The 13,875-nt window shown below is 41.6% G+C and overlaps 1 protein-coding gene across 2 annotated transcripts in view; it reads right to left on the bottom strand.

The window, feature by feature from the left end:
* The window catches only part of EPHX4 (epoxide hydrolase 4), a 57,844-nt gene extending 44,313 nt beyond the window's left edge, over positions 1-13,531 (bottom strand). Inside the window, exons 1-2 of one of the 2 annotated variants that reach the window (XM_060202066.1) lie at positions 13,117-13,531; positions 9,641-9,726 (exon numbers count right to left, since the gene is read on the bottom strand). In XM_060202066.1, coding sequence (XP_060058049.1) covers positions 9,641-9,726; positions 13,117-13,347 — 317 coding nt within the window. In that variant the 5' untranslated portion in view covers positions 13,348-13,531. The remainder of the gene's footprint in view (positions 1-9,640; positions 9,727-13,116) is intronic. The other variant, XM_007524669.3, reaches the window with a different exon arrangement.
* Between the last annotated feature and the right edge of the window lie 344 nt (positions 13,532-13,875).

The raw sequence follows: 13,875 nt of genomic DNA, 5'->3' as shown, positions 1-13,875 counted from the left end.
CAGTTATTCTCTACTCTTGGACTGGCAGAACTAACATAGTGTCAAATGACTTTCATGTCTGGGCTCCAAGGTCTGAGGTTCAGTCCCCAGCACCACCATGAGCCAGAGCTGAGCAGTGCTGTGGTCTCAGTCATTCTGTCTATCTCGTTAAATAACACATAAAGGGGGCCAATGGGTGATGCCCCTGGTTGAATGCACATGCTACAATGCACAAGGACTCACATTCAAACACCCCCAACCAGAATCCCTACGTGTAGCGGAAAAGCTTTGTGAGTGGCAAAGCAGTGTAGCAGGTGTCTCTCTTCCTCTCTATCTCTCCCTTCCCTCTAGATTTCTGTCTCTATCCAGTAAATAAACATAGTATAAAATTAAAATAATACTTAAAATGAGAAAAATTAGTATTATTTAAAACTCTAATAAAATAATTGCTTTAGCTACACCTCTTAGGGCCAGAAGACACTTTAAATCCATGGTGCAGACTGGGACCCTGGCACCACATGGGAGTGCTACAACTCCAGGGAAAGTTCTAGTGTGGTGGTATTCCTCTCCCCCCTCTGTCTCTGAATGAAAAGTTTGGCCCAAGAACAGTGTTAGCCTATTACAGTCTCATTTCTGGGTTGGAAAAAGTGAAACAGTTTGTGTCTTCAAAGATACTGATAGTTCAGTACACATAATTTGATTTTCTCTTTATCCTTACTTAAAATGTTGAATTGATTTTTTTTTTTTTTACCTCCAGGGTTATTGCTGGGGCTTAGTGCCTGCACTACAAATCCCCTGCTCCTGTAGGCTATTTTTTCTCAATTTGTTGCCCTTGTTGTTTATTGTTGCTATTATTATTGTTGTTGTTGTTAGTATTATTGTTGTTATTGCTGTTGGATAGGACAGAGAGAAATGGAGAGAGGAGGGGAAGACAGAGGGAGAGAGAATGATAGCACCTGCAGACCTGCTTCACTGCTTGTGAAGTGACTCCCCTGCAGGTGGGGAGCCAGAGGCTTGAACTGGGATCCTTGTGCCAGTCCTTGCTCTTTGTGCCATGTGTGCTTATCCTGCTGAGCCACTGCCCGGAGCCCTGAATTGATGTTTTTTTAAAATTTTTTAAAACTATATTTATATATTGGATAGAGACAATCAGAAATCAAGAGGGTAGAGGGAAATAGGGAGGGAGCGAGACAGAGAGACACCTGCAGCCGGGCTTCACCATTTGCAAAGCTTTCCCCCTGCAGGTGGGGACCAGGGGCTCGAACCTGGGTCCTTGTGCATTGTAACATGTGTGCTCAACCAGGCGCACCACCACCTGGCCCCCTGAATTGACTTTTCAATGTCTTGTAACTGAATTCCAACTTTTCTTGCTTCGTAATCCCTCATTACCAACAATGTTCTGCAGATTTAACCTTTTAAATATTTATTTGATCATTTCCACCATCCATTCCTGCTACGGTTGCCTTAATTCAGACTTTCATTAATTCAGAAGTCTACTGTTTAGTTTGTCTATTTCATTTCTCTTAGCTTTATCTTCTACCAAACCATACTGATGATGTACTAAAAACAAATTGTCTCATGTCACTTACTGCTTAAAATCTTTTCTTGACTCCCTATTACTCATGACTTAAAGTCCAAGTTCATTATTCTTCTAACAAAACCTCCAAGATTTGACTTCTGCCCAATTTTCTAGCCTTATTACTTTGTTCTGTCACTTACTGTATAATAAAAAGTGATAACAGCTATTTCATTCTCACTACATTTCAGGCACTATTTTGAAAGTTTCACATATGGTAATGCTGATAGTTACAGCAATACTATGAAATAGGTATTTGTATCTTCACATTATAGGTGACAAAACAGAGGCAAAGAGATGTTATTAGCTAGTAGCAGAGCTAGGCTTTAAACCCAGGTAGTCTTCTCTCAGAGTTCTCAGCACACTTGTCTTTTTGGCACTAAGCTGCTTATAGTGAACAAATTTATTATTATCTTTTTGCTTTTATTACTCAGTTAATACGATTTCCTTTCTCTGAAACAGCACTTCTCCCCTCTATCTATATAGTCCCCACAGAACCTTCCCATTACCCCTCACTGGATTGCTCATGATGGGCATCTCTTGTAGAAACATCTTACTTTCTTTTTTTTTTAAATTTATTTATTATTTATTTATTTATTCCCTTTTGTTGCCCTTGTTGTTTTTTTATTGTTGTAGTTATTGTTGTTGTTGTCGTTGTTGGATAGGACAGAGAGAAATGGAGAGAGGAGGGGAAGACAGAGAGGAGGAGAGAAAGACAGACACCTGCAGACCTGCTTCACCGCCTGTGAAGCGACTCCCCTGCAGGTGGGGAGCCGGGGTTCGAATCGGGATCCTTATGCCGGTCCTTGTGCTTTGCGCCACCTGCGTTTAACCCGCTGCGCTACAGCCCGACTCCCTTAACATCCTATTTTCTATACTCCTGCATTTGTATGTACACTCTGCAGCGCAGTATGTATGTTTGTTTGTTTATTTATTTATTTGTCTTGTTACCAGGGTTCTCCCTCCTTCCTACCTATTTCCCTACCTACCTTCCTTCCTTTCTCCTTATCTCTCTCTCTCTCTCTCTCTTTTTTAAAAATTGCCACCAGGGTTATTGCTGGGGTTTGAGGGCCTGTACAACAAATCCACCATACCTAGAGGCCATTTTATTCCTTTTTTGTTTCACCTTTATTTGATAGGACAGAGAGAAATTGAAAGGGGAGGGAGAGATAGAGAGGAAGACAGCTGTGCATCTGGCAGAGCACACACATTAACAGTGTGCAAGGAACCTGGTTCAAGCCCCCAGTCCCCACCTGCAGGATGAAGCAAGTACTGCAGATTTCTCTCTTTGTATCTCCTCAATTATTTATTTATTATTACTTTGGATAGAGTCAGAGAGAAGTTGAGAAGGGAGAGAGAGATTGGGAGCGAGAGAGATATACCTGCAGTACCGCTTCACTGCTTGGGAAGCTCCCCCCTGCAGGTGGGGAGTGTGAGCTTGAATCTGAGTACTTGCACATGATAACAAGTTTGCTTAACAAGGTGCCCCACTACCCAGCCCCTAGTCACCAGGGTTTCAATAGGTCTCCATGTCTGTATGATTCTACCAGATTCCCTTTCTCTTTCTTTCTTCCTTTCTTTCTTTCTTTCTTTCTCCCTCTCTCTCTCTCTCTCTCTCTCTTTCTCTCTCTCTCTCTTTCTTTTTTCCTCCAGAGGTAGAAGAAGTTGAAAGATAGAAAGTGTGAAAGAGTGCAGGAGAGAGAAACAGAGAGACTAGGAGGAGAAATACTATAGCATTGCTTCACTGTTTGTGAAGTTTCCCCTTTACCTGATGCTCCCATGTGGTAGCTGGGGGCTTGAACCAGGGTCTTCAAACATGGTGAAGTATGTGCTCAAACAGGTGGGCTATCTCCCACTCCTCTGGTTTTGTGCTTTATAATGACCTGTCTTGGGCTCTTCTGTTTGACTATGAGCTTTCTGAATTGTTTGGTAGAATATCTAGCCTATGTCTGAGCTCAAATAAAATTTGCTAAATAAGTGAAACAACAAGCAAATGAAAACACTGAATCATGACAGTACTAAGAGTACCAGTTGTTCATTAAAACTTCTACCCCAGTTCAAGTCCTGGAATAACTAAAATTAGAAACCTATTCTTGGAAAATTTAGATTCTATTCCTATTAATATGTTCTATTAATATTTTTAATAGCTTAAGTATCTGTGTCTTCATTTAGAATTTATATAGAGATTAGCATAAAATATATTACAAAATTTATAATTCCCAAAATATTATCTACAAAGCTATTTATTTTCAGCCACATTATCTTTTTTGAGTAATTTTAATTAATAGTAGAAGATTATTTTTTTTAAAAAGCAATTTCTTGGGTCAGGGAGATGCTCAGTGGCAGCACACAGGACTTGTACATACAAGGTAGAAAATTGACTTAGTATGTACAATCCTAAAACATTATAGACTTAAAATCACATTAGAGAGTATGCAAACATAGTATTATGAATAACTGAAATTGTCTTACATGTAAATTGAACTACTGCTGTTATCAGTAAGTGAAGCTAAACAATATCTTAAACATTTCTAATAGGATAACTATTACTTTAATAAATAGAAAAAGAATAGCTGTCAAGTGTAATCTTCTTAAATTTCATAAAGCACATTAATTTACACTTTAACCTTAAACTGAAAAAAGAAAATGCACCATGATAGGTTGATAGACATGCCATTTATAGAAGTAAAATGAAAACGACCTCCTTGATACAGGAATGAAATAAATGCATTATAACATTTCTAACTCCTAAAATACTATAAGTAAACAAAACTAGCTCTTTTCACTCACATTATCTTTTTCCTAGTAACTTTAATAGCAGAAGATTCTTTAAGAAAAAAAAAGAGCAATTTATTGGGCCAGGGAGATGTGCAGTGGTAGCACACAAGACTAGTGTCTGAGGCTCTGCTTTTGTTCTAGCAGTTGGCAGGGCTGAGTGGTTCTATTAGTTTAAAAAGGGGGGTGGAGGCAGGTGGCAGCACACCGGGTTAAGCACACATAGTACAAAGCACAGAGACTTGCGCAAGGATCCCATTTAGAGAACCACCTTCCCACCTGTGTGTGTGTGGGGGGGGGGGGGAATATGTTTCTCTCTTTCTCTACCCCCTCTTTACCTTCCCCTCTTCTCTCAATTTCTCTCTGTCCTATCCTTCCCTAGTTGTTACATAGGGGAGACTCTTGGTTTACAGGCTGACCTCTTTCAGATGTAGATTTCCTTTCACATAAGAGAAAAGGTCAGTCATCAGCCTTTGTGCTCAGCTGTGTGTATGAAGATCCCTCCCTGTCTCAGTACTTGAGTACTGATGCATTCTATTCAGCTGGTGATGAAAACTCAAAGAAACCGCCTGCATCAGCTCAACATATTTTTAAAAGTGATGTAAATTAAGGAGAGTGGGAGAAACTCTTCCTTTGACAAACAGCTTTATTTTGGGCTAAATTAGCTATAGGGCTTATAAATGTGTATCTTGCTTGGTATTTCCTTACCATTTTAAGAACATCTGGGGCTGGAAAGATAGCAAAAAGCCTTTTATGCCTGAGACACCATAGATTCCAAATTCAGTCTCCAGCACCACAATAAGCCCAAGTTGATATCTCTCTCTCTCTCTCTCTCTCTCTCTCTCTCCCATTCTCCCTCTCTCTCTCATTTGAAAATAACGAGACAAAGTAAATATTAAGGAAGAATACCCACTGCAGCCCAGGACTGGATTTTAGAATTCAAGTATAAGGTTTGGAGTTTGATCCTTGGCATCACATGAGCTCTGATTCTCTCTCTCTCTTCCTCTCCCCCTCTCTCTTTCTCTCCCTCACTCTCTCATTTAATAAATAAACATATTTAAAGAGAGAGAAAGTGGAGGGAGAGAGATGGAGAGAGACAAAGAAAGAAAACCCAGCAAGGCAGTGAAGGTGACTCAGTGGGTATAGCACAAGACTTATATGCAATGCCATTTCAAATGGTGCACTCTCTAATAAAGTTACAGACCCTAGATATAGACCAGGGCCTCAGGGACAGTGTACGTGTACACATGCATCTATAAGTTATGGGAAACTATATATTTCAAAGTAAAAGTGCTCAGTAGTGTGCTGTGATTAGACATAAGCTCAGCAAGCAAGTAGAAAGACCTAAAGAAGATACCATAAAGTATCTAATCAAATATCTACTACTTAGGCCTAGACACCCTCTTCTCCTACCCCCTACTTCACTTCCCTCAATCACTTTATCTACTTAATTAACTACACAAAAGAAAGTAAGATATATCCCCTAATCTCTTCTGACAACAGCATAAATGTCACCCCCTTCATAATCTTTAGAAGAAACACTGTACACAATTAGCCAAGAGCTATACTGGCAAAAGTATATGTATATATCAACTAAAGGACAAGTATTGTCCCTGTAACAACCTACATTCTAGTCATCACACAAGTAAAAGGCAATAAAACTTAAGGTTAACTTAGATACCACTTAAATAAACCCTAGGTCTATTCCCTCCCTAGCTTGAGGCCAGATCCCACAAACCCAGTCTCAGTTTGGTACGACAAATGACACTCATGATGTAGCAGCTGGGAGGAAGTCTAATCTTGTCAGATAAAGTAAGGACTACAAAAGCTAGATAGGGGCAAGAAACCGGCACACTTTAATGATGGCCTTTTTGGCCAATGCCAAGCCACCCCATCATTTGGGGTTCTAGTCAGGGAATCCTTGGATTCCCACATAGATATGATGGGCCGAGACCTAATAGATCCCCCTCTCCACCATCACTGGTCACTTCCATCAGGAACATCATCATAAGCACTACTGTGGGCCTCTCCAGGACCTTGCCCTCACTGTAGAGCAGCAGCAATGGTAGGGTCTGCCCCACTCTCTGAAGGGAGGCTGGGTCAGCCTACTCTGCCACTCAAAGAAGACTAGTTCTGAAATGAGTGCAACCTAGAATGTCCCCAGATGTGAACATGGACTGCAAACACAGACTGAAAGGGACTTGGAAGTTATACAGGCCTGTTGGGAAATTGTGCAGATGTGGTTGAGCTTGGCAGGGCTCACAAAGCACCCTGCATCCATGCTACTATGGCCCATCCCTTTATTATCTACATATCAATCTTCTGCTTTGTCTTACAAGTGACTAACAGTCTCTCTTCCTCTCTACTTCTCTATTCTCCCTTCCCCCTCATTTTCTCTCTGTCTCTATCCTACCTAATAAAATATATATTTTAAATGTTGGAGTGGGCTAGGGAGTTAGCATGAGTAGTAGCACACCAAGTTTTCACGTGTGAAGCTCAGAAGTTCCAGTTTCTATCCATTGCACCTCTGTAAGTTTGAGCTGACCAGTGCTCTAGTCCCTTTCTCTGATTCTCATTGAGATAAATAAATCTAAAAACTTAAATGCAATAAAGTAATGCTAAATTGTTGGTTAACTTTTAACACATTCTCTAATCTTTCTATAAGGGGTGAAATCGGAAGACAAGAAATCCCTGAATGCTATCATATCACTTTAATTCCTTTATACTGAAGACAAGTACCAAAGGTTAATCTTGAAGTTCAACAATGAAGTGCACTGCGTCACTTCATTCTTTCTGGCACTGTCAATTTCAGAAAAGCAACTACAAGGCTTAAATAAAGTACATGTTACAGGGGGCTGGGCAGTGGCACACCTGGTTAAGCACACAGTACTACATGCAGGAACCCATGCAAGGATCTGGGTTAGAGGTTCCCCCCCTCCTGCCACTGCTCTTCACCTGCAGGGGATATGCCTCACAAGTGGTGAAGCAGGTCTGCAAGTATCTATCTTTCTCCCTCTCTATCTTCTCCTCCTCTCTCAATTTCTCTTTGTTCTGTCCAACAAAAAATGGGGAAAAAAATCCACCAGGAGCAGTGGACTCAGTGCAGCACCAAGCCCCAGTGATAACCCTAGAGGCAAATAAAATAAAATAATAAAAAATAAAATGCATGTTACCATTAATTTTTTTCACTTATTTATTTTCTTCTTCAATGCTTAATTCTTCCTAGTGCATTAGTATTCTCACTGTATTTATTAACAAAGTCATTTTCACTTATAATGTAATGACTACAGTGTATTAAGATAATACTTTTTTCAGAGATGGGTACATTTGAATCAGGACTGTGTATGACACAGAATCTTTAACACAGGAGGTAAAGACTATACAATGAAAAAATCTAAGTGTTAAGAGTGATAGTAAGGAAGAAATTTGAGGACAAGGCATTCTCCAAAAATTTTGAAAATACCACATGATCTACCTTTGAGCGAATGCAAAGAAATGTTTTTCATCTATATATGGGCCTAGTTAATTCATTAATCATACACATCAAGTTCAAAAAAATCTTTTCTTGGATGGGGGAGATAGCATAATGGTTATGCAAACAGATTCTAAAGCATGGGGCTCCAAGATCCCAGGTTCACTCCCCCACGCCACCATAATCAAGAGCTGAGAAGAGCTCTGTTTTTTTCTTAAAAGGTTTTCTTTTCATCACTATGATATGTACCTTTTTAAAAGATGTTCATTTAAAAAAATTCTTATTAGTGAGAAAGAGAGGAGGAGGAAGTGGAGGAGGAGTGAATCAGAGCATCACTCTGGCACATGTGATGCCAGAAATTAAACTCAGGACCTCATGCTTGAGTCCAAGGCTTTATCTACTGAACCAGCTTTTGGGTCTCGACGTTCATTTTCTAAAAGGTCAGGAGATTAAGCGAGAGAGATAATGGAGAGAAAGAGAGGCCAGATACTTTGGAATATGTGGTATTATGGATCAAACCCAGGCTCTTATATATATGGTGAGACCTGCACTATACTTGCTAAGTTATCTCCTTGACCCAATATTAAAATTATATAATCTATGGATGGCTCTACCATCCATAGAGTTCCTTTGGTGTTGTACACAGGATCAAATGTAGGGCCTTACACATGGTAAAGCCTACTCTTTACCTGAAAGGTCATCTCCTGAACCCCTAATCATGTGTTGTTTTCTACTGTAATTAGTTGGCTCTGTGGGGTGTAAAGAACAGACCATTTTCTCTGAGGTAACTAATAACTTTGTATTTTTTTTTTTTCCTCCAGGGTTATTGCTGGGCCTCTGTGCCAGCATTATGAATCCACTGCTCCTGGAGGCCTTTTTTTTTTTTTTTTTTTTGGTAAGACAGAGAGAAATTGAAAAGGGAGGGGAAGATAGAGAAGGAGAAAGAAAGATAGACACCTGCTTCACCACTTGTGAAGCAACCCCCCCGCAACTCTCCCAAAGGTGGGGAGCTAGGGCTCGAACTAGATCCTTGAGCAGGTCCTTGCACTTATTACTATGTGTGCTTGACCCAGTGTGCCACTGCCTGGCCCCGTAACTGTATATTTAGGGCTGTAGAATTCCTTCCTAATGTGAAATATGTAGTTCTCTAGTTTATCCTGCATTTATATTAGTGTTGCTTTTTGCACAGGAAATCATTCATTTGTAGTTTCTTTTCTCTCCCTCTTTCTCTCTTTCTTTTTCCCTTATCCCGAGCCTAACAGAAATATTCCAGCTAACAGGAACTTGTAAACCTTTGGTGTCTGGGGCCGGGTGGTGGCGCACCTGGCTAAGCACACACTTTACAATGCGCAAGGACCCAGGTTCCAGTCCTGGTTCCCACTTGCAGGGGGAAAGCTTTGTGAGTGAAGCAGTACTGCAAGTACTCTCTGTCTCTCTGTCTCTCTCCCTCTCTATCACCCCCTTCCTTTTTGATTTCTGGCTGTCTCTATCAAGTAAATAAAGATTTAAAAAAAAACTAAAAAACAAACAAACCTTTGGTATCTTTCAAAATCCCTTCTCCCACTCAGTGTCATACTTTCCCCATAATAAATACTATAAAAATCCTTTGTTACTTAACATTTCCAATATTTGAAATACTAAAATAGACTTCTTTAATTCTCAAAAGTAAGTTAGGATGGTAACATGCATGTTGCTTTCGAACACAAGAAAGTCATTCCTATGACTCAAAAATATTCAGGAATGATGACTCTGGGCAAGCAATAATAGACTAAGATCTAGTCACTACAAGAAAATGAGAATAAGATTAGTCTTTAATGCCAAACACATAGTAGATTTACCAGAACTCTGGAAATCCATGAAGCAGCAACATAAGTGGTTTGCCTCTTTCTCCAGCAGCAACATAATGAAACCTTAATCCTGAATCCTGCAGTTTAAAAAGAAAAAGAGAATGAGATGGTATTGTATTTTGTATGTTGAACTGTCAATGGATAGCACTCACTACTTCTGCATTACTGGGGGGAAAAAACACTTTATTTTATTTTTATGTGGTGCCAGGGAATGGACCTAGGGCTTCATGTATTCACAATACCACCAGATAACTTCTTTGGACCAATTATTTTATCCCGGAGAGAAAGAGAGAGAAAAGTGATAGATAGAGAGGAGAGAGAGGGAGAGATACCAATGGTTTACTCCACCACAAGTGGAATTCCTTTTGGTGTTGTTCTCCACGGTGCCCTCATGTGATGCTGGGGATAGAACCCAGAACATCACACATGGTAAGGAGTGTGCTTTACCTGCTAAACTATCAGTCTCTCAATTTATTTGTATTTTATACTTAAAAAGAAAAGTCTTTCTTTTCTTTCTTTTTTTTTTTTTTTTTTGCCTCCAGGGTTATTTCTGGGGCTTGGTGCCTGCACTAGGAATCCACTGCCTTGGAGGCTTTTTTTTTTTTTCTTTTGTTGCCCTTGTTGTTTATCATTATTATTGTTGTTGCTATTGCTGTCTGTGTAGGATAGGACAGAAAGAAATCAAGAGAGGACTGGAAGACAGAGAGGGGAAGAGAAAGACAGACACCTGCAGACCTGCTTCACTGTCTGTGAAGCAACCCTACCCCCACCCCGCAGGTGGGGAGCCGGGGGCTCGAACCAGGATCCTTTCACTGGTCTTTGCATCATGTACGCTTAACCCACTGGGCTATTGCCAGGCCCCCTAGTGCACTATTTCTAAACTATCTATCTGCCATTCTATTTTTATTGTCTGTCAAAAAAATCAAAATATTTTATTAATTTTAATAAAGAATAAAGCAAAACTCAAAGCCTAGAGTAAGTCATCAGATTTACTTTTCTGGAGACCCTTTCATAGTACCTTTGTTTCTGACTCTACTTATAAGTCAATGCACATGTTAGAGGCTTTTGAAACAATGCCACAATTTGTGATCTTCATCTTACTTCAGTGCCACATTTTATCTTATTCAAATTCCACAGGGTATGTAAATAATTCTGATCTGAGTTTTATTCCTGTCATGTTTACCTCCTAGTCATGCACTTTTCTCAGCTTGCCATCAAGAGCTGTGCTATCAGTTATATAATTCACACCTCCTTTCCTTATTTTTAGGTCTCTCCTTCCCACATTATTATTTTAAGTTGGGAAGTTCCCCTCACTGCCTGCTCCTCCTGAAACATTAGTGCATTTCTAGTGCTCTGAATGCTTAAAACTTCCACTCTGTATGTGGAGACAAGACTGTGGAGCAGTGCTAAAGGTGTCTCTCTTTCTGTCTCACACTCTATCAAACAAACAAACAAAATGAAAAAAAAAAGATCATGGAAATGAAATAGGAATACATCAAATGAATGCAAAGCAAACTGAAGAGAGAAAAGATAAAATAGCAAATAAAAATGGAAAGAAGTCAAAGAAAGAAGAAAAGGAATCAAGAAAAAATACTAATCACAGAAAATGGGTTTTTATATTAAGTTGTCCAAGCAATTGGGTTTTCAGATGTGGGGAAAAAAAAAAAAAAAAGCTTAGACATCTAATTCAACTCTAATGCTTTTTTTTTTTTTTTCCAAGTTTAGAGATTGAGTACAAAGATAATAAGAGGGGTCACACTGGGAGTAAGGTTATGACTAGACCTTCCACTTTCACTTGCCCTACTTCTCTTTAAAAAACGACATTTGTCGGGGATCTGGCTGTAGCACAGTGGGTTAAGCACATATGGCGCCAGGAGCAAAGACTGGCTCCCCACCTGCAGGAAGGTTGCTTCACAAGCGGTGAAGTAGGTCTGCAGGTGTCTATCTTTCTGCCCCCTTCTGTCTTCCCCTCCTCTCTTCATTTCTCTGTTTTATCCAACAACAATGACATCAATAACAGCAATAATGATCACATCAACAATAAAACGACGAGGGCAACAAAAGAGAAAAAAATTAAAAAATAATAATAAAATAATTTTTTAAAAATGACATTTGTCTCTGGATAAACTAACACTTTTGGTGGCCAAAGTCAAAAGAAAGGTGTTATATTAGGTATGTCAGTTTCACATTCCATTGCATTTTCAGGTTTTATAATTCATCAGATTAGTGAAAATAACAAATTTGACTTTGCCTTCAAGTACTTCCTAGAAGTTCAACAACTTCTTTAATTAGTGGTGAGTCTTGGGAGATGAAATACTGTAGACACTAGAATTGATTTAGTAGTTGACAAATAACACTAAACTTATTCAGTGCCAGCACTGCTCTGAATTCTGGTCTTCCTTTTTCTTTCTTTCTTTCTTTCTTTCTTTCTTTCTTTCTTTCTTTCTTTCTCTCCTTCTTTCTTCCTCTCTTTCCTCTTTCAAATATTAACCTATTTGATTCAACTGTCATGGGCAGGCTAGAGTGAGAAAGTGGTCTTCTAAACTCCAGCTGCTGGGCAATCTAGCTCCTACCAGGAATCCCCAGCTTGATGACATAAATATCTTCTCATGTGTGACTAGTTTTGAAAGACATGTGAGTCAGACTGTAGGGTGCATCACAAGGGACCATTTCCATTCACCACCTGGAATCTCAGGAAATAGAATATCCGTAGGCTGAGAGGAGGCTGGGGACCAGCATGGACAATTCAAGTCTACATGCCTGACTGACACTTTACTTTTGATTCCATCTCTTTGGTTTTTAACTTTTGAAGTCTACTTCCTTCTCTACAAACATACAACACTTAACTGTTGTTGGGTCAGTGAAGTAGCTCACTTGGATAGTGTGCTGCTTTGTCATATATGCCACCCAGGTCAGAGCCCAGACCTCACTGCATTGAAGAAAGCTACAGTGCTGTGGTTTCTTCCACACACTCTGCCTCTATCTAAACAAATAACAGGCTGATCATTGTTTCATCGACTTAGGTAATCAACGAATGCTCTATTCTGCTGATCAAACGCCTGATTTTCCATGACTTAGTCTGTTTAGTAAAATCTGGGCAAGGACAGCCTCCTCACCGTTCACAACAATTCCCTACAGCAGCTCTAAAGGGCAAAAAGGTGACAAGGAGGCACTTTGCACCTACAGTCAAAGGAGCAGAAAGAACTGTTCTGAATTGTGGCAGAGGAGAAGGCAGTAATACAAGAGGATACACCACACACGCACACGCACACGCACACACGCACGCACACACACACACCTTGCCTCTCGCCCCTCCACATCGTCCCCTCCCCACGTGCCCCAGGAGGCCGGGAGCCCCGGGGACACTAGGCCGGGCAGGCGGCGTCATGGAAGGAGCAGCCCTGCAGCCTGCGCTCTCGTTGCCCTCACGTTCCCTCCCGCTGCCGTCAGCCCGCGCCGGCCTTCACCTTGATCCGCACGTAGCAGTGGGTACCCAAAGAGGGGTCGTTCAAGCACGCCGGGGGCTGCTCCCTGGCCACCCGCCGGAAGGTTTGCGCAGGTCCCTTGCCGATGCTCCACAAAAGTTTGAGCAGGTAGACGGAGGCGCAGAGCCCGCAGTAGCAGTAGACCAGGGACCAGAAGAGCAGCGACCGGATCGTGACCATCAGGCGGGGCAGGCAGTCCCGCAGCCTCGCCATCGGGTGGCAGGGGGTGACCCGGTGGCTGTCCTCCCCGGGCGGGCGCAGGGAGCCGCGGCGTCCACTCCGGCTGTGGGCTAGACCCGGAGCTCCCGCCGGTGCGTCAGGCCCGCCAGCTGCCCTCCGGGCTCCGCTCCGCGTGCGCCTCCCCGCGGGCTCCCGGGCTGCGGCGCCGGGTCACAGCCGCGCGCTCGGGGCCGCCGCGCCCAGCCCGGAGCGCCGCAGGGGCCCCAGCACAGGCGAGGCTGGAGACCGGCCTTCCCGGCAGAGTGAAATCCCGCTTCCAAATGTCCCGGCTGTGGGGAAAATGAAGATGAGACTTGCCTCTCTGGCGCGCAAGGAGGCGCCACTCTAGTTTTGACCAACCATCAATTTCTCCCATTGACCAAACTGTTGAAATTTCATTAGGCCCTTTTCTAGATCACGGAATTGTTAGGTATCAGGAGGGGATAAACTTTTCACTTTCTTCCTCCCTAACAACCTCCAGCAGGCGTTACTGTTCTCAGACTAGGTTCAGAGTTATTATCA

This window comes from Erinaceus europaeus, chromosome 11, assembly GCF_950295315.1.
Source record: "Erinaceus europaeus chromosome 11, mEriEur2.1, whole genome shotgun sequence".
Taxonomy (NCBI): Eukaryota; Metazoa; Chordata; class Mammalia; order Eulipotyphla; family Erinaceidae; genus Erinaceus; species Erinaceus europaeus.
Note: the sequence above shows the minus strand (reverse complement) of the source record. Positions and strands in the feature narration are given on the sequence as shown.